This window comes from Protopterus annectens, chromosome 9.part0 (assembly GCF_019279795.1).
Source record: "Protopterus annectens isolate FY-2018-M chromosome 9.part0, PAN1.0, whole genome shotgun sequence".
Classification (NCBI taxonomy): Eukaryota; Metazoa; Chordata; order Ceratodontiformes; family Protopteridae; genus Protopterus; species Protopterus annectens.
Window position 1 is genome coordinate 1,340,819,646 of NC_056743.1, and position 19,537 is coordinate 1,340,839,182.

The 19,537-nt window shown below is 42.2% G+C and overlaps 1 protein-coding gene across 1 annotated transcript in view; it reads right to left on the reverse strand.

The window, feature by feature from the left end:
* NSD3 (nuclear receptor binding SET domain protein 3) overlaps positions 1 to 19,537 on the reverse strand; it is a 4,286,093-nt gene that overhangs the window by 519,549 nt on the left and 3,747,007 nt on the right. The window contains exon 20 of the mRNA XM_044084319.1: positions 7,462 to 7,731. Coding sequence (XP_043940254.1) covers positions 7,462 to 7,731 — 270 coding nt within the window. The remainder of the gene's footprint in view (positions 1 to 7,461; positions 7,732 to 19,537) is intronic.

Below are 19,537 nucleotides of genomic sequence, written 5' to 3' on the forward strand. Positions count from 1 at the left end.
AAGGTTTTCCAAGAGAGGTACTTTAAATCACATGAAGATGCAGGTTCAAATGGGGCGGGGTGCTGTTAGGGCTTGCAGAACCAAAGCCAGGTCCCAAGGTTGCACTGGTTCTCTAAAGGGAGGTTTTAGGTGAAAAATGCCCTTCATGAAAGTCTTACAGAGTCTGTGTGAAAGGAGTGAAAAGTCCTGGAAGCCAATGTGGAAGAAATGGCAGCTAAATGAACATGAACAGTAGAGGCTAATACCCCAGACTGAAAGAGAGCTGATAAATAATCTAATACCACCAAAACTGGGGCTGACAAGGGGCCCAAATGTTTGTTCGCTGCGCATAAGGTAAATCTTTTCCATTTGCTGAGATAGGTTAGCCTGGTGGATGATTTATATGATACGATAAGAATATTGCACACCGAGGAAGAGAGGTTATCCTGCCTGGCAATCATTGGAAGTGAAGAAACCAAGCTGTCAGCTTCAGGTTTGTTAGATTGGGGTGGGTCAGAACTTGCAGATGGAAGATCAAAGTCAGAGTTGGACTGAGAATCCATGGTCGATCTAGCAGGTGAGGTCAAAGGAAGGGGAACCAAACTTGTTGAGGCCAATATGGTGCAATGAGGATTACTATGTTCTGCAACTGCCGTGCTTTCGTCAAAAATTGGGAAATAAGGGGTAGAGGAGGGTAAGCATAAAGCAGACCCGAGGGCCAAGCGTGGACTATAGCGTCTCTCGGTCACTGTCCCCAAGGGGGGATCAGGGCAAAGTAGTTGCTGCACTTGTAGTTGATTGGGGAGGCGAAAAGATCGCAGAAAGGCTGGCCCCAGTGATTGAAAAATTTTGTCGCCATCACAGGATTTAGGGACCACTCGTGAGGTTGTAGAATGCACCTGCTCAACTTGTCCACTATCACATTGGAGCTCCCGGGAATGTGCATTGCAATTAGAAAAGTGGTTGGAAGCTATCGCCCATTGCCATATTCTCAAGGCCTCTCAGCATAACGGGTAAGATCTGGTGCCCCCTTGCTTGTTGATGTACCAGACTGCCGACATGTTGTATGATTGGATTGCAATAGTCCCTGATGGAAGGATCGAGTGAAATCCTTGAACGCTAGTAGCACCGCCCTCAGTTCCAGGACACTGATACACAAATGAGCCTCTGTTTCCGACCAGGTGCCTTGGATTGAGTTTCCCTGACATAGCCCCCCCCATCCCCATCCCATCAGGGAGGTGTCCGTGATCATCGTGGCTTTTGGCTGATGGAGGCTGATGGGGCGAGACCATTGTTGGGGATTTTGAGACGTCCATCAGAGCAAATCTTGCTTGCATCTCTGAGTTACACTTATCGGAAAAGACAAAGGATGTTGTAGAGGGTACCACTAAGTGAGAAGTAGCCACTGAAGAAGTGTCATGTGAAACCTGGCCAGAGGAACAATGGTGATCGCAGCTTCCATCGACCTCAAGAGTTGGAGTATGGACCGAGCAGAAGATTTGTGGTGACAGATTAGCGGCTGAACCTGTTGTCTTATTCTTTGAAGTCTGTGATCTGGAAGAGATGCTGTGCAAATTCTCGTGTCCAACAGAACTCAGATGAATTCTAAAGATTGTGCCAGGACTGCATTGGACTTCTCCCAGTTTATAGTGATTCCCAGGTGCTAAGCTGTGAAAAAAATATAATCCAGGGTTTCCTCCAGTAGACGCTTGGTGGGGGCGGTAAGGAGACAGTCATCTAGGTATGGAAATGCCTGGAATCCTTGAAGTCTCAGATGAATGATAACCACTGCCATGCATTTGGTGAACACTCTGGGGGATGTAGAGATACTGAAGGGCAGTGCTTGAAACCGGTAGTGACTGGCTACTATGCGGAAGCGGAGGTATCTTCTTGAGCGCTTGTCCACTTTTATATGGTAATACGCATCTTGAAGATCTATAGAGCACATCCATTCATCTTCTTCCAAAAGAGGAAGGACAGACTGAACCATGACCATCCGGAATTTCTCTGTTTTTACAAATTTGTTTAGTGTGCTGAGATCCAGAATCGGTCTCCAGTCCCCTGTCTTTTTTGGCACTAAAAAGAATCTTGAGTAAAAACCGGATCCCATCTGGTCTGGGGGGACCATTTGGATGACTCTTTTTTTGTAGCAGCTTTTGGATTTCGTGTGTTGCTGTTTCCCCTTGACTGGGTGGGACATCGGGTACATTTCTGGGTGAAGTGGAACAGAGATAGAAGGGAATGTGGTAACCTCTGGATATTATCCATTGTACCCAAGAATCTGTGGTTATGGTTCGCCAGGCAGTGGTGTACAAGGAAAAACGACCCCCGACCGCTTCAAGAGGCGAGCAGTCGGGCAATGCTTCAGGAGCTCTGTCAGGGTTGCCAGGAGAAAGAATCTCTGGGACCCCGGTTTCTTGGACCTCCCCTGCCCCGAAAGGGGAGTCTTCCACTAGAGTTCCTCCCTCTGCCCTTAGGGGAGAACTCGGCACATGTGTCATGGAAAGAGCCCTGTGATTTTCTGTGCCACATCTTCCCGCTGCTCTGATTTCTGGAGTAGAATCGTTGAGGGGTGGAGTGCTGGACACCAATGGCAGACAGGGTCTTACCATCTTGTTCGCACCTTGCCAGCGTATCCTTAACCTTTGGGCCAAATAATGAAGCGGCATCGATGGGGGCATTCACAAAGGAAGTCTTAAAGGGGTCTGCAAAGGCACATCCAGGCATGACGTCTGGTGACTATGCCTGCACCTGCCGCTCTAGCCGCTCCTTCCGTTGCATGTGAAATGAGGCGCATGGAAGAACTGGATATGGATTCCAGGGTTGCTATCTGAGAGACTACGTTGTTGCCCACCTCATCAGAAATAGCTCCTGCCAAGGTTTCAGAGAGTTGGTTGACAAGGTCTTTCTGGAGCCTCATAAAGTGTGCCAAGTAGTTCAAGGACCTTGCAGCGAAGGTCAATGAAGCAAACACATGCTTCCCGAGTCTGTCTATCGCCTGTGACTCCTTGTTGGGCGGATGGACAGTCTGGCTCTCTTCTGCCAAGTCTTTTTTGATTGTAGCCACCACCACCATGGCATCGACTGGAAGACCTTTGGACCAATGAGGATGTTTAGCAGGGGGAGATAAAATTTTGTCAGGCCTCGGAGGTATAGCTTGCAAAGTGTCATGAGCCTTCCATGCATGGTGGACGATGAGCTGAACAAGCTCATCGGCCGGTGGGGTAACCTAGGAGGTAGGGGGCTGGGCACAAAAGCCCTGCAGGAATATGGATTCTTCTGAGGAAGGGTTGGAGGACTACCAGTCGCCCCTCTGTCTTAGGATCTTGAGAATGTCACCAATAGACACCTCATGAGGGGACCCTTCCCTGTCATCAAAGTCCGTATCTTCAGTTAGAGAATCCTCAGTGGAGTCCATGTGCTTCCTCTTGCATGAAGCCTTGCAAGGGATTTCCTCAGTGGGGAGCTCTGGGTAAGACTGTGAGGAGGGGATCTCCTGAGGGGGAGAAACCTGAGGCCCTTGTGCCCGGGGTCCAGTAGTTGTGGCTTGTGACAGTTGCGGCACAGTGGGGGGCAAGGACTCTGACAGGGGTGTTTTGCCAGCAGAGGCAAGTGCTCTCTCCATGGCCTGGAAGGTCAGACCGCCCGAAGAGGAATGGGAGCCCAGGAAACAAGCACGACAACCTTGGGACCGGGGTCACACCCTGCTCCGATGAGCCGACCCCCAGACCAGGAGTCTCAAGAGGGCTGTGGAGCGTGAGGGGAGGAGGATTCCTGGAGGGTGCCATTGAAAAAACTGTCATCAAACCAAGAACGTCTGCTCCCACAGCACAGCCACTAGCCTGAGAAGGGCCCGGTGCCCAGTACACCGAGGACCACAAGGACGACTCTAGCTCCAAAGTGAGGTCCACTGTTGGTGTTGAAGGAAGGGAAGCTGTTGTCAGAGGAAGGGGCTTTGCTGCTTCCCTGGCAGTTGAAGGAGGGGTCTAAGATGGAGTCTGTGGAGAAATACGGTCACATGCAAGAGGGAGCGCAGCTTTAAATGGAGTAGAGAGTCCCCTGGCCACAAACAACAGATTGACAAGCTGCAACACATCCTGTTCTGAGAAGCTCCTTGTCGACTTCATAGAGAGACCTGATGGAGATTCTGGCCTTTCTAAAAAGAGGCTGTACTGACTTCCCACAAAAGGATCTAAGGAGGGAGAGTACTTAGTTCTTGCAGGTTCGTGTGATACAGAGCCCGGAACCGAGGGTGTCTGCACTAAGTAGAATGGTGCCGAGTAGCTGCGCCGACAAAGGTGGAGACATAGGTGTCGAGGGTGTCTGCACCATGAAGGGCGGTGTGGCAAATGTCTGCACCGATGAATACGGTGCCGAAGAAGGTGTCTGCACCGGTAACGATGGTGCCAAAAGTGACTGCACCAAGCAGGTCGGTGCTGAAGGCATCTGCAGCGTAGAGGGCAGTATCCCGGACGTTGACTGCATCAGCAAGGATGGAGCTGAAGGAGTCAGCACCAACCGTGCCGAATGAGACTGTACCTGCAGAGATGGTGCCAAGAGTCTTCACCGATGTCAGCGGTGCCGGAAAAGGCTGCGAAGATACTGTCGGAGCCATATGTGCCTGCACCGGGAACTCTGGTGGCAGTGAAGAAGACATAGCTGGAGTGAGAATAAACTGGGGTGGTGCCGAGGCTGGCGCCGAAAGGACCACAGATGGCAGCACTGGGCCAGAAGTTTTCACCTTTTTGTGAGTAGTCTCCTTGTGATCTCCAGGGGGAGACGAAGTGAGCGACCTCAAGGAGGAAGAAGAAGAACGCCTCTTACAGGGTTTAGAAGGAGGGGTGAGCCCTCCGACCCAGAGATAGCCTCGCAGAAAGGAGTTTGAAGGAGGCCTTTTAGTATAAGTTTATTCTTCCTTTCATTCAGAGTCCTAGTCCAGATTTTTCTACAAATCCCACACGGGGGATCCACTGAAATGTCGGAAACATTCAGACAATAAACACGCAAATCATGACCATCAGAAAGCTGTAACTTACAGCCACATTCTATACATTGTTTGAAACCAACACTACTTTTCTTATCAGACATTGTAATATCAAGGGAGAAACTATGACACTACTAAGAAGTTATGAAACTACCCAGAAGGGTAAGAAAGGGAGAGGAAGAATTACCAACAATGGTAATGGAGAATGAACTCAAAGGTAAGAAAAGGGACAGAATATGCTATAGGGAGAGAGTCTCAAAGTTGCAATAGGGTAGGAAGATAGAGAAAGTGAAGATTTGAAAACTTTCTAAACACTAATAATAGAAAAACTTCAAAAAACTGAACACTTAGCTGTGAGAGAAGGCTTGACATGGCTGTACAGCAATGCGGCAAACGAAATCTGGGGTAACAGGGAGCAGAGCATTGTGGGTAGGATCTTGGCTCGAGAGTTTTTGGCTGATGCGAGCGTGGTATAAGGCCTGCTTGGTTCCAAGGACGGAACCGATAACCCATCAGTAAGGAATGAATGAAGATTAACAACATCAGATCTTACTTTACTGGCTGATGGATGTTACTTTGTTAACTTAGAAATGTATAAAAATTGTGATTTTCTGTAGCTTAACTATCAACCAATTTTAGTCAGTCAAACAAGCAATTATTCTCATTTATCTGTTATGCTGGCTATTAAATTAATACCGTTTGATTGACTCTGTGGTGCCTCACTTGTTTTACATTTATATTTATGCTAAAATGAATTCCATAGAGGGAGTATAATGAGTTGGCAGACTTCAAAAATTCCCTGCAGTGTACTCTGTCAGAAATACTGGGTGAGCAAATTTTTTTTGAGCTGGGATACAAGATCTGAAATGCCTAGACATAGTAAGGCCTTGAAAAGTTTAATCCTGGTGGCTGCAAAAAAAAAAGGCAATTCATAGTCTAAACCAACTGTATTTGAAGTACTGAATGTTGGAAGAGAGATAAAAGATATGAAAGCGGGATCTTTAGAAAAGGGTAGGAGCAAATTAAATATAAAAAATGGAAAAATTAAATTGTGGGAACGATACATAAAGAATAATATTTTGGAGGAGGAATGAGATTTAAGGGAAGGGAGGAATGAGATTTAAGGGAAGGCAGGAATGAAACAATTTAATGTTGGATTGATGATAATTGTACAAAAAATGTGTGATGTATAGTGTTTTAAGTATGAACACGTTAATATGTTTTTTTATGTTTGCCTATGTCCCGTGATAACTCAATAAAAGTGTTTAAAATAAATTTCATCATTTTTCTATAGGGCAGTTCTCTATTACAGTTTCTTTTTACAAAGATCAAGAAATCAACCTAGTTAATGAAATATGAATAAATAAAACAATACTTCTACCTCTGGGCTCACTCTGAGTGAGACGACTTCACTCTAACCAAGAAGGAACCATTGTGACTGTTTATTACTACACTAGGTCTGGGGTGTACTACGTCTAGCTAAAACTCCACTAATCTAAATGCAGCTGAGTGGCTGTAAGTGCACAAAACCACAACTCAAGTGCAGAAAAGCACCTTTAACACATACTTTACGGCCGAGTTGCTTTTATTTAACTGCAACCATGAGAAAAAAACATTGTTATTTTTTTTCTTGAGGAGTAAGCCCAACCTCCTTAACTTCTACATTCTCATTGTGAGGCCCAGAAACTTACAGTAAAGGCAATCATTCAATCATTAAAAAAATCTCACTCTTTCCTGAAGATGGTATGGATTGAGTCCCAAAAAGAAATGTGTCAGGGCTATACAAATTGCTCCTATATAAAAGCAAAGAAAATAGTAAACAATGTCTCAAGCAATGACAAAACAATGCAGTGAACAAACAAGTGAAGAAAACTCATTTGGTTAAATGTATTTATTTAATACTGATTAATTTTTTAAAATGTTTTATCTGTGTTAATACCTGGGAGCACTGTCTAAGTGCGTTGCTCAGAGTCACATAGTAGGTAAATGAAGACTAAAGGAATCAAATCAGGACTATGGGATGAAGCCTGTTAGCAGCTTGTAATCTTCATTCTCTCTAACTACCAGAATGTTTAGATTCTTTGTAATGCACCTTGACAATAAGGACAAACACATTTTCCCTTACCTTCACACCCTTATTCAAAACTCTTTTTCCTTTATTTGCAGCATTACATATTCTGAAATGTCACTCAGTTCAGTCAGAGATTGGATGTTAGAACTGCCTAACTCTGTTACAGGTCATCATGCCACCAAATAAACACATTTTAAACATGCTCAAGTTATCCAAAACATCTGTGAATTACACATCTATAATTGCAAAGAAAACAGCTTGGGACAAAACTGTTGAAAGTGTAAAATGTATTCTGGTTAGCCCACTATTTCCCATATAGCCATTTCTGAGAGAGAGAAAAAAGACTATAGTTAATACCATAGCAATCCACCTGATCTCCCATTAGGAACTAATGAAAAAGGATACCACCAAAACTTGAACAAATTACCTTTTTAACATCATGTCTTGTCCGAAGTCCCCAGCCCCGACCTTCAGTTTTAATAACTTCTGTTTCTGGATACAGCCTTTTTGTGAAGCACTGGTTCTGGCAGCGTTCTCCTGCAGGACATACCTGAGGGTGACATTCGTACTGCAGCATCCTATTCAAGCATTCTGAATCCAGGCTACATGGCTTCTCTTGTGTGGGTTTACAATTGCATCTTGGAATTTCTGATAAATCAGCAATGTGGATTTGGACCTTCCCTACTGGCTTGTTGGTCTGCATGACAAAGCAGAAATGTTATAACTAAGTCAGTTAACCAAAAGCAAATACATCAGAAGACATCAACACTTCATGCAATGTCAGTGACACTCATCAGAAGACAGATACTTTGGTACTGGCAACAGATAACCCTGGTGGTCTTTCAATTTTACCCAGTTGGACTATCAGTAAAGGTTTCTTTCTTCAAGCCACATGGTAATATGTTGAGTAAAAAGAATTAAACAAGAATACCAGCTGCCATTACTAATGGATATACATATGGATCCAGACACTATTAATCAGTATCACATGACTACCTACTTTTCTTAGGTAAATTCACACAACCAACACCAATTCCATAATTATTAAGCACCAAACTACCAAAGGGAACTGAATGATAGTCAACCATTTCACTTCTTGTCATCATGAGATAAAGTGGAGAAAATGTGCCTAAAAACTCAAAATCTAAGTCAGATTAGCACCTCAAACAATGCAATAAATATTAACAGCAGCAGAACATGGAATCAATCATGCAACAAATGCTGTTAAGAGAAAGACTCAATCTAATTACTTTTTGGGGGGGGGGTGATAATATAAACACAATAACCCCAGATTGTGACAAAAGCTGCAAAAGCAACAATATTTCAGTTTGAGATCTTACTACAATTATGCTGGAAGGAAACTTCATCCTCACAAAAGATGCAAAACAAACCACTAAGAACTGGTCATTAAATACTATCAGACACTGCAGTTGGACATCTTGTTCTTTAAAAATGGATGGTATTAAAAATATCCCTATTCATACAACCTTTTAAGCAAACAATACCAGTATTACTCATTCTTGACTCCCAAGGGAAGTTAGCGATAATGTCTAAACCTTTTCAATAAGTGCTTTATCATTGAGCTTTCTTACATACAAACAAAAAACATTAAAATACAAAAAAATCCAAATGTACACAAAATATATACTATGGGAAAAACAGAAACTGATTCAGTGGGTTGTCTCCTTAAAGGAAAAGTCCACCTTAGAATTCATAAAACATGTTTTTTTTTTTTTTTGTATCTTTGTTTCCTGAGCTATTTTAATGCCTCAAAAATCACTCCAAATGCTTCTTTTACAATTTTAATGTTTCCCTCAAAATGGCGGATGATGGGGCCTTGGTAACATGATCTTATTTTCTTGTTCATAGGTGTTTACTAGGCTAATGACCACAAGGGCCTTTTTAAGCCTAGCCATGCATAGCAAATCTTTGACAAGTTCTGATACCTTTGATAAGTGTAAGCATGGGCCTGGGAGATTAACCATTTACAGGTCACCTGTGTCTACTAGAGACATAGGTGCCAAACCAGTTGCACATGAATTGCGTTACGGAGGAACTCTGCTTCATATGGGTGGGGAGCCTGTTCTATAGACGGGGTAGTCTCTGGGATACACACCTGTCTCTCCAGCAGGTCCTATTTATATCATAGGCAAGGTTTAAGTCTTTAGAATGGGTAATTCTGGTGCTGTTTGTTTTGTGGATATGCAGGAGGTCCATTAGAGTGGGGTCTGACAATGCCCTGTATGCTAAGCATAGATCTCCCCTCAAAAGCCTGTAGGAGACAGAATACAGGGATAGAGCCTTGAGGTGGTCTGCATAGGACATTCTACTTGCGGCCTGTATTCCCTTAGTGAGGAACCTCTGTGGACGTTCCAATTGTTCGATATGCCTGGTTAGGAACATACCAAAGGGGGCATTGTACTCAATGATAGGTTTGATGAATGCCGAATACAGTGGAACAATGACTTCCTTGGACTTAGATGCCATACCTTTGTTTATAAGTTGCACAGCACAGAATGATTTCCTCACCACTGCAGACACATGATGGTCAAAGGCTAGACTGCTATCTATGTGTGCCCCTAAATCCCTGATTACTGGGTCAATGGGTGTGTTGTCAATATGACAGTTATCAGGGATGTATAACTTCCCAAAGAATACTATTATGCACTTCATGGCATTTAGTTTTCATTCCTTCTTCCCAGAATACATTTCAAATCCTCTTTATACAGGTCATGCTAGACATAAGGATTAAGAAGTGGGATTGTTTTCTCATGCCTTTAAAATAGAATGGCAGGACTGTGAAGCACTGTCATCTACACACACCTTCTGTAACAGAGTTACTTCTATGTTTCCCCTGAGTGAGCCTTATTTATGTGCCTGTCAGAGCTTGTTCTATGCTATAAATAGCTGTTAGCTACTTCCAAAAAAAGAAAGTAGGTAAATAACAAGCTTATTATTTTGTAGTTCTAAAAGATTTGACAGACCTTCCCCCAACTCTCATGCTGAGGTGTGAAAACTCACTGCAGTAAATGATCCTTGCTGTACATTTACAAGTGACAAGTAGTAGGACTCCGAACTAAGTCTGTCTGCTACTTCCCAAAGCCTTCAGTGAGAAGTTTCTCTCTCTCTCATGAATGATGCAGAATTAAAATGTGCTTTACTAGTTCCTTAATTATTTCTGTAATATTCATCCCCTTTTTTCTATTTCATATTTATTTATACTTTGGTAACCAGGAAAGTGAACTGGTCCCAGGATCCTTTTCAGCCGCAACTCGGGCTACATTACCAAAGATAATAACAACTAATAAATGCACTTAACAATACAATGAAAAAATACTGACATAAAGACATTGACAAAGACTGCATGCGCAACACATAGCCAAAGTGTGACAATGAAAAAGTAAAACATGAAGCAACATTTACTAGAATGTATACATTAATAATGCTTAACTCCTTAACTCTACTATGTTAAGTTTATTATAAACTGTATGCACCATATTGTACATATATATATATATATATATATGTGTGTGTGTGTGTATCTCAAGTACTTGTGTACAAAAACATGTGTGTGTGTGTGTGTGTGTGTGTATCTCAAGTACTTGTGTACAAAAACACGTGTGTGTGTGTGTGTGTGTGTGTGTGTGTGTGTGTGTGTGTGTGTGTGTGTAAAACAGAAAACTAGATTATATGCCTGTGTGTGTAACTTCATGTCCTTCAAAGAAAAACAAATCAAAATGGAAATTTTGTGTAACTGTCTACACATAAAGACACACAGGTGTGTGTTTGTGTGTGTGTGTGTGTGTGTGTGTAAAAATGTATGTAGGATGTAGAATACAATATGTGGGATGCAGTAAGCAATGTCTTTCAGAGTTTCCCAGTTAGGGGCCGCCACAGCGGAACTCCTGTCTGCTAATGACTGGCAGCGGATTTTTATGGTGTTGAGTTGCCAGCCCGAAGCCCAACCTTCATGGAAGGCACACCCACATGCACGTACCTGCATGTCCTTAAAGTTCACGCAGGGAGGACATGCAGACTCCACACAGAAGGAACACTAGATGAGAATTGAACCAAAGAACCTCTTGCTGTGCGGCGACAACGCTAACCGCTGTACCACCACGGCCTCTAATACTGTGTTTAAATGCACATCTGACTGTGTGTGTGTGTGTGTGTGTGTGTGTGTGTGTGTGTGTGTGTGTGTGTGTGTGATTAAAACATAGTTAATTATTTCAAATTTTCTTTTCTTAATGTTTTTAATGCAAGAGTACATAGTGAACGTACATTAAATCATAACTCTCAACTGTCCAGATGTTCCCAGAATGTCCAGATTTTTTACTCATATTTTTGGTCTGCTCCTCATAAAATTTGTGGTTTTCTGGCAAATCACCAGGATGATCTGAGGACTGAAGTCATTCAATAATGACATACATTTGAGTTTCAGACTTCAAATCCTTCAGAAAAATGTATGTTAAAACAAACCCTGTTACTCTAGCAACTTTCTAAGTTTGTAAGAGCAAGACTTAAAATATGTACTTAGTTTAGAGCCTTTGTCCCCCAGTTTTGTTGGGCTTTGTCCAGATTTCTTGCATTAATGGGTTGAGAGGTATGGTTAATGTACATTTAGCTGTATATTATAGTTGCCATCAATGGTCAAATTTCCTTTGTGGACTACAAACTGCTCATGCACTTTATTTGAGGACTGGCTCAAAGTCAGTGGGAATCTCTTACCATAGATCTGTGTGTACCAGATATGCACCCCCCTCTGAAAGGATGTCATAAAAAAAAGCATAAAAGACCTTTTTATGAATAGTGCAGTGCATCTGGTTGATATGGTTGCTACTTATCTCTCTTTGTGTGTGTGTGGGGGGGGGTGCTTGAAAATGGTAAATTTGTTGATTCTTTACAAGAGAAAATATTTTCTGACTTTTCTCTAAATGTGACATATATCTTTGATAATACATTTAAGTTATCTTAACATATAAACGATTATAAATAACCAACATTTAAAGCTTAGCATTTCAATAATGTGTTGCTACTTATGTAAATTTGTCAGAAGAGGTGAAAACTGCCTTTAAACCCTGACTGATGTAATACCTTTGTTTTGCTATGAAGGGGTAGTATTACGTTATCCTTCTCTCTGCAATAAAACAGTGGAAAACAGTTCCACACCTTTCTGTCTTTTTTATATCAGTTATTGTGTTCCTGACATTAGCAGGATTAATTGCCCATCTGAGACTAACAGCCGTACCTTGCAGGGTAAACTACAGATTTAACTGAGTCTATGATATGTCATGCAGACACAGACAAATTCCTCTGCAAAGTATGGGACAAGTAAAGCTTAAAAAAAGTAGGTGTGCCTTCCCTTTCTTTGATTCCAAAGCAAAGAAATAAAAGTTTTAAGAAGTACAAGCAGGTTTCTGCTACCTACACAATACTGGAACCATACTGTAGGAAGAAACTTATGGATTGACAAACTGTAGGAGAGGATGGAGGTTTCCTTTAAGTACCATATCACCAGCTCAAGGGGGAAGTGTGGGCACGGCTGGGTCTCTACCCCTACTGCCTTCCCTACAGGTGTGCCTCCATGTTTTACTGTAACAACATGTAAACAAGGTACTGCACTGCCAAAAGCATACCCCATTAGGACATCAGCATGAATGTCCTCACACTCAGCCAGTTGCTTGCAACCTTGTCCCCTTATTAATCAAGAGAGATTCTGTCCAGAACTACCTGAAAAGGTTTCCCACCTGAGTCTCTTAACTGTACTGGACTGCCAGACAAGTAGTTTGCTTGTCTGATCACTGCAGGTCTGTCTGATCACTGCAGGTCTGACTATGCTTACATCGGACACTGTGTTCCTTTCTTACCATAACGTTCCATCTATGTTGTCGATCTTCATTCGTTTTTGAACTGTTAGGTCTTGGTTCCATCCTCGGAACCAGCTCGGCCGTTTTATCAAGTACGTGCCAGCCACAAATTCTCAAGCTAAGGCTACCCATAGTGCCTCTCTTCCCTTCAGATCGAGTCTTGCCCATAGAATATGGAGAGAAAGTGACAGCTTTCTCTGAGCAACTACCCTATCCCAGGACTATTTCCGAACCTCCAGGAGTCTTTGGTGGGAAGGGGGTAGGAGGGTGGGATGTCAAGAGTAAATGAAAATCGACAACACAGATGGAACGTTATGGTAAGAACATAATTTCTTTATCTGATGTTGTCAATCTTCACTCATTCTTGAACTGTTGGGACAGAGTCCCTAGCTACTTCTTGGGAGGCCCTAGGGAAGGATGTTCCTGAGCACCATAGAGACAAAGGATGCTCTCCCCCTGGAGACCATATCCAGTTTGTAATGAGTGACAAAGGTATGGGGGGGTAGCCCAAGTTGCGGCTGCACATATGTCATCCACAGAAGCTCTGGAATGAAAGGCTGCTGAAGTGGAAATAGATCCAGTAGAATGTGCCTTAATATTTGTTTGTAAGTCCAGCTTTTTTTTTTTTTTTTTTTTGAGTATAAACAAAAGTGATGAAATCTCTCAACCATTTTGATAAAGTAACTTTTGAAACTGGTTTGCCCAGTCTAGTACCTGAAAAGGATAAAAACAGTTGGTCTGATTTTCTAAATGATTTAGTTCTATCCAGATAAAAACGTAACTGTGTGTGTACGTCCAACAAATGCAAGCAATATTCACCCTTGTTTGAAAGGTTTGGGGAAAAAAAAGGTAGGTCTATAGACTGATTGATACTGGAGTCTGATACTACTTTAGGCAGAAAGGAGGGATTAGTTCTAAGTGATACTCTCGCTTTGTGAAAAATGATACATAGATGTTTCACACACGAAGCCTGCAATTCTGATATTCTTCTGGCCAACGTGATGGCTATCAGGAATAAAGTTTTTCAAGATAAATATTTAATATCACATGTGGCTGCTGGTTCAAAGGGATGATGGACCAAACTTTGTAAGACTAGCGTTAAATTCCAAGGCTCAATGGGCTCTTTAACAGGTTGTTTCAAATGCAAAATGTCCTTTAGAAAGATATTGCAAAGGAGATGAGACATCAAAGAAAGGTCATCAAAACTATTATGAAAATTTGAAATAATAGCTAAATGAACTCTAATAGTAGAGGCAGAGGCTCCCATTTGGAACAAGGTCAATAAATATTCTAATACCCTGTCAATTGAAGCTGAAAAGTGCTCAATTTGTTTTCCCGAGACCAAAACACAAATCTATTCCATTTACTAAGGTAAAATTTCCTGGTGGATGGTTTATGAGAAGCTAGAAGTATATTTTGTACTGGGGAAGATAGGTTATTCTGCCTGGCAATTACTGGAAGTGGAGAAACCAAGCCATCAGCTTAAGGCTGCTTAGATTGGGATGAACTAGTCCCTGTGGGTGAAACAACAAACCTGGAGCTGGATCCAGAGTCCATGGGCGATGAACCAGGTGAGGCCAGAGAAAGGGAAACCAGATTTGACAGGGCCAATAAGGTGCAATGAGAATCAGTTTGCTTCTCAACAGTTAGGGTTTTTTCAAAAATTGGGAAATTAAGGGAATTGGTGGGAAGGCGTAAAGTAGTCCTTGGGACCAATCGTACAGGAGAGCATCTCTTGGGAACTCGCCCTGAGGGGGGATTAGGGCATAGTAGCTGCTGCACTTGTCGATTGTGGGAGAGGTGCAAAGATCCCAGCAAGGCTGACCTCATCGACAAAAAATCTTCACCACCACAATGGGATTGAGAGACCACTTGTGTGGCAGGAAAATGCATCTGCTCAGTTTGTCCGCAATCATATTGGAATTCCATGGGATATGCATTGCTATAAGAAAACATTTGGAGGCGATTGCTCATTGCCAAACTCTTAGTGCTTCCCGACATAAAGGGTAGGATCTGTTTCCCCCCTGTTTGTTGATGTACCAGACCACTGACATGTTGTCTGACTGAATAGCAATTGTCCCCGAAGGGAGGGCGGATTGAAAAGCTTGCAATGCTAGGAGCACTGCCTTCAGTTCTAGGAAGTTGAGATGCAAACTGGCCTCTACAGGGGATCAAGTGCCTTGGACTGTCTTTCCCTGAAAATGACCCCCACCCCACCCAATCAGAGAAGCATCCGTGGTCACTACAGCCTTGGGCTGAGAGGGTGAGAAGGGGAGACTCCACAATTTTTCTTGTTTCATTCACCAAAGTAAATCCTGCTTGTAACAGTTGGTTATGTGGATTGGGTGTAACACTGGATGCATTAGCAGAGACCACTGAGATGCGAGGAGCCACTGATGCAGCTTCATATGGTATCTTGCTAGAGGAACTAGGGTGATTGCTGCTGCCATAGACCCAAGAAGTTGTAAAACCAGATGAGCCAGAACTTTGTTTTGAAAGAGTGTCACTTGGAGCTGCGACCTCAGTCTTATCAGTCTATCAGTCTGTGAAGGAGGAGAGCGGCCATGCAAGATTTTGTGTTTAATGTTGCTCCAATGAATTCTATGTCTTGTGTGGGGGATAGTTTGGACTTTTCTCTGTTTATTGAGATGCCTAGGAACTACATAAGCTTCAGAACAGAGTCCAAGGCAAAAAGCAGTAGATGCCTGGAGGGGGTGGTGAGGAGCCAGTCATCTACATATGGAAACACCCAGAATCCTTGTAGCCTTAAGTGAGCTGCTACCACTGCTATGCATTGGTGAACACCCTGGGGGCTGTGGTGAAATCAAAGGGCAGTGTTAGAAATTGGTAATGACTGGCTTTCAGCCAGAAGTGGAGATATCTTCTGGAGCAGTTGTCCATTTTTATGTGGTAATACGCATCCTGAAGATCTACAGAGCACATCCAATCGTCTTTCTCCAGAAAAGGAAGGACAGACTGAACTGTGACCATCCAGAATTTTGTCTGTTGAATAAACTTGTTCAATACACTGAGGTCTAAGATTGGCCTCCAGTCCCCTGTCTTTTTTGGCACTACAAAGAATCTTGAGTAAAATCCGGATCCTATTTGGTCTGGTGGGACTGTTTGGATGACTCTTTTTTGAAGCAGCTTTTGGATTTCTAGTGCTGCTATATCCCTTTGACAGGGAGGAACATTAGGGATTTGCCGTGGTAGTCTGAGATAAAGGTTGAAGGGGATACGGTAACCTCTGACAATTACTGTCTGTACCCAGAAATCTGATGTTACTGTGTGCCAGGCTAGATGGTGCAGAGAAAATCTTCCCCTGACTATCTCCAGAGGTAGGCAATCGGGGCGCTGCTCAGGAGCGCTGGTACGGTTGTCCAGAGAAGGAATTTCTGGAACCCTGGTTACGCAGACCCTCTCTGCCACAGGAGAGATGTCTTGCTGAAGAGTTCCCCCCTCTGCCCCGGGGAGAATACTCATCACATGTGTCCTGAAAAGCCCCTTGAGACTTCTAGAACCACATCTTTCCACTCCTCTGATTCCTGGAGTAAAGTCATTTCTGTCCTTCTCACACTCGGTTAATGTGTCTCTGACTTTTGGGCCAAGCAACGAGGTAGCACCTACCGCAGCATTGATAAAGGAAGACTTGAAAGGGTCCGCAAAGTCACATAAGCATATCCAGGCGTGACGCCCAATGGCAATGGCTGTACCCGCTGTCCTGGCCATCCGTTCGGCTGTGTGCGCAATAAGCTAAATGGATGAGTTGGATATCAATTCAAGGATAGCAAGCTGGGAGGCAACCTTATCGCATACCTCGTCAGACACTGCTCCTGCTAAGGTCCCTGAAAGCTCTGTTATCAGGTCCCTTTAAAGTCGTCTGTAATGTGCCAAAAAAAATTCAAGGTACGAGTTGGATATTGATTCCAGGATAGCAAGCTGGGAGGCAACCTTATCGTATACCTCATCAGACACTGCTCCTGCCAAGGTCCCTGAAAGCTCTGTTATCAGGTCCCTTTAAAGTTGTGTAAAATGTGCCAAAAATTTCAAAGATCGAATGGCAAAGGTCATTGAAGCATAGACCCGCTTTCCAAATCTATCCATCAGCCGAGACTCTCGGTTTGGAGGATGGACAGCAGGACTTTCCTCAGCGAGTTCTTTTTTTGTGGCCGCCGTCATCACCATGGGATCTACCGCTAGACCTTTGGACCAGTGGGGTTGATCTTAGGGTGCGAAGAGAATTTTGTCCAGTCTCCAGGGGATTGACTCTATAGTGTCAGAGGCTTTCATATCCAGTACAGTTCCTTTTCTCAGTTTTAAAACAGAAACATCACTTCAAGAGATAAATTTTCTGGATATCACAATAAGGAAAGGTGATGTCAGACTTGTTGAAACTGAGTTATATAAGAAACCTGTAAAAAGAAATTGTTACTTACATCACACCATTATGCATCTGCCTTTTACCTGTAAGAATGTGGTTAAAAGTCACATGTATCGAGCTGCTAGACTTCACATCCCAAAGGCATTCTCTGAATCTTGAATAAACAAGACTTTTAGAGGTTACAGTCACTCCAGTTGCTTTGTTTTCTTGGATTATTGTTATTTTAAGCTTACTGGATTTATCACAGCTCACGGCTGTTTTTCTGGATTTTGCTTTGCTATACTTGTCAGCTGTGGACATGGACCAGTCTGGAGTCTTACCATCTACAAGCAATATGCCTACACAAGTATTATGGCCAGTTACTGAAATTGTTGATGTGCCAGTTAACCCTTTGCTTGAAACATCTGGGTAAAATAACATTACATCTGCTGTGCAAGGAAATTATGTTATGCTTCAATACAGAAGCAAATTACATCTATTTGAGGAAACTTAGTTTTTTCAAACCCTTGCAATGGCAGCGTTTTGAGTTAATCAGCTTACCTGCAACATAAAATCGTACCTAGGGGGCTTAGAATTCTTAAAATGTCCACCTACAGAGATAAATATCCTGACTTACTCAGGACATGGCATCTTATTAATCTTAGTTGCTCCTTCCATTATATGGAGCTCATGCATGCTTATTTTGAACCAAAAGAGCCATATCTATGAAAAGACGCTGAGCTGCATTACTCTGACCTTATCTCTAATGTTGAATTAAATGAACATTCCAAATTGCTACAAGAGACCTTTGATCTGATAGCCTCATTTGAACACAGGCTTATCGGGACAAAAAACTGGAAACTGAAAAAGATCTCTTACATTTTGAAAGAGGGCATGTAATTACTTGGCCCAAAGGTAGTACAAACCTTAAAAATGTTCTGAATGGCAACAGCATGTGGAACCAGTCCTCTTTCAACCAACAATACAGAATGACACACCTACTGAAAGTCCACTTAACTGTTGTTGCAAATTCCGTTCGGGCATTGGATCCTGTGGATTTTCCAATTCTCCTAACAGAACCGCTATCTAAGTCACAACTTTGAGCCTGTATGAAGAGTTTCAGAAATAACACTCAGGGGAAATGAACAAACCAGAGTCCAGTAACATGCAGCCAAACTCGAGCTTAAGTGAAAGAGACATGGTATTTAACCTTTCAAGTTATAATCTTAACTCTGATGAACTATTCATCTTAAGTAGAGGACTAACTTTTGTTCCAGCTAAAAATACTGATATTTCTAATACTTTGATAGAACTTAAATACTTTATTAGAGCACTGAATTTAAATATTCTGTATGGTACTAGTTCAGAAGGTGTGCAATGTCTGTACAAAAGAAGTGGCACGTTTGTTCCTTTTAATAATTCCATGATGCAGATGTTTGAAAAAGCAGTTGAAAGAGATATTTATGAACTATATCTAAAGAATAAATGTGGCTCTTTTATAATTTGAATAAACAGCAGTTAAATACGATTCAATCTTTAGTTAATAACCATAATATTGTCATTAAGTGTGCTGACAAAGGTGGGGGAGTGGTAGTTTTAGATGTCAAATACTACAAGCGAGATAGTAATCAGACTACTCTTCCAGTTAAACTTTGTGCTTAATGCATACTCAGAATAGGATCAATGCTGACGTGTTTAATTATCTCCTTACTACTGCACCCAAGATAAATTTTATCTACGGAATACTCAAAAACTCATAAATCCCTTTCAATGGCACCTATGAGGCCCACTGTGTCTGCAAAGGGATGGATCACTGAGCATATTTCAAACTATATATAGAAGCAGTTGAGACCATGTTTAGATAAAATGTGTACTATTATAAAAAGATACCACCCATTTTTTTAATTAATTACATGAATGATCACAGGGTTCTATCAGCAAAGATGTTTGTGACACTACATGTGGATTTTCTGTTTACGGTTATACCTCATGATATTGGTCTTGATTATGTAAAGTTGTTTCTGAGAAACCACTCTGATTATCCAACAGATAAAACAGACTTGTTATGCAAGTTATTACATTTAGTATTATTTAATAACATTTTTTTATTTCAGACTGAAATATACCATCAGTTAAAAGGCATAGCAATGGGGAACCTGTGGCAAATACATATGCAAATATCGTCATATATATGTGGAAAGAACAATTTATTCTTTCCACACAAAATCCTTTCACAATGTGGTGTTTTATAAGCATTTTTTGGACCATTTTACTTA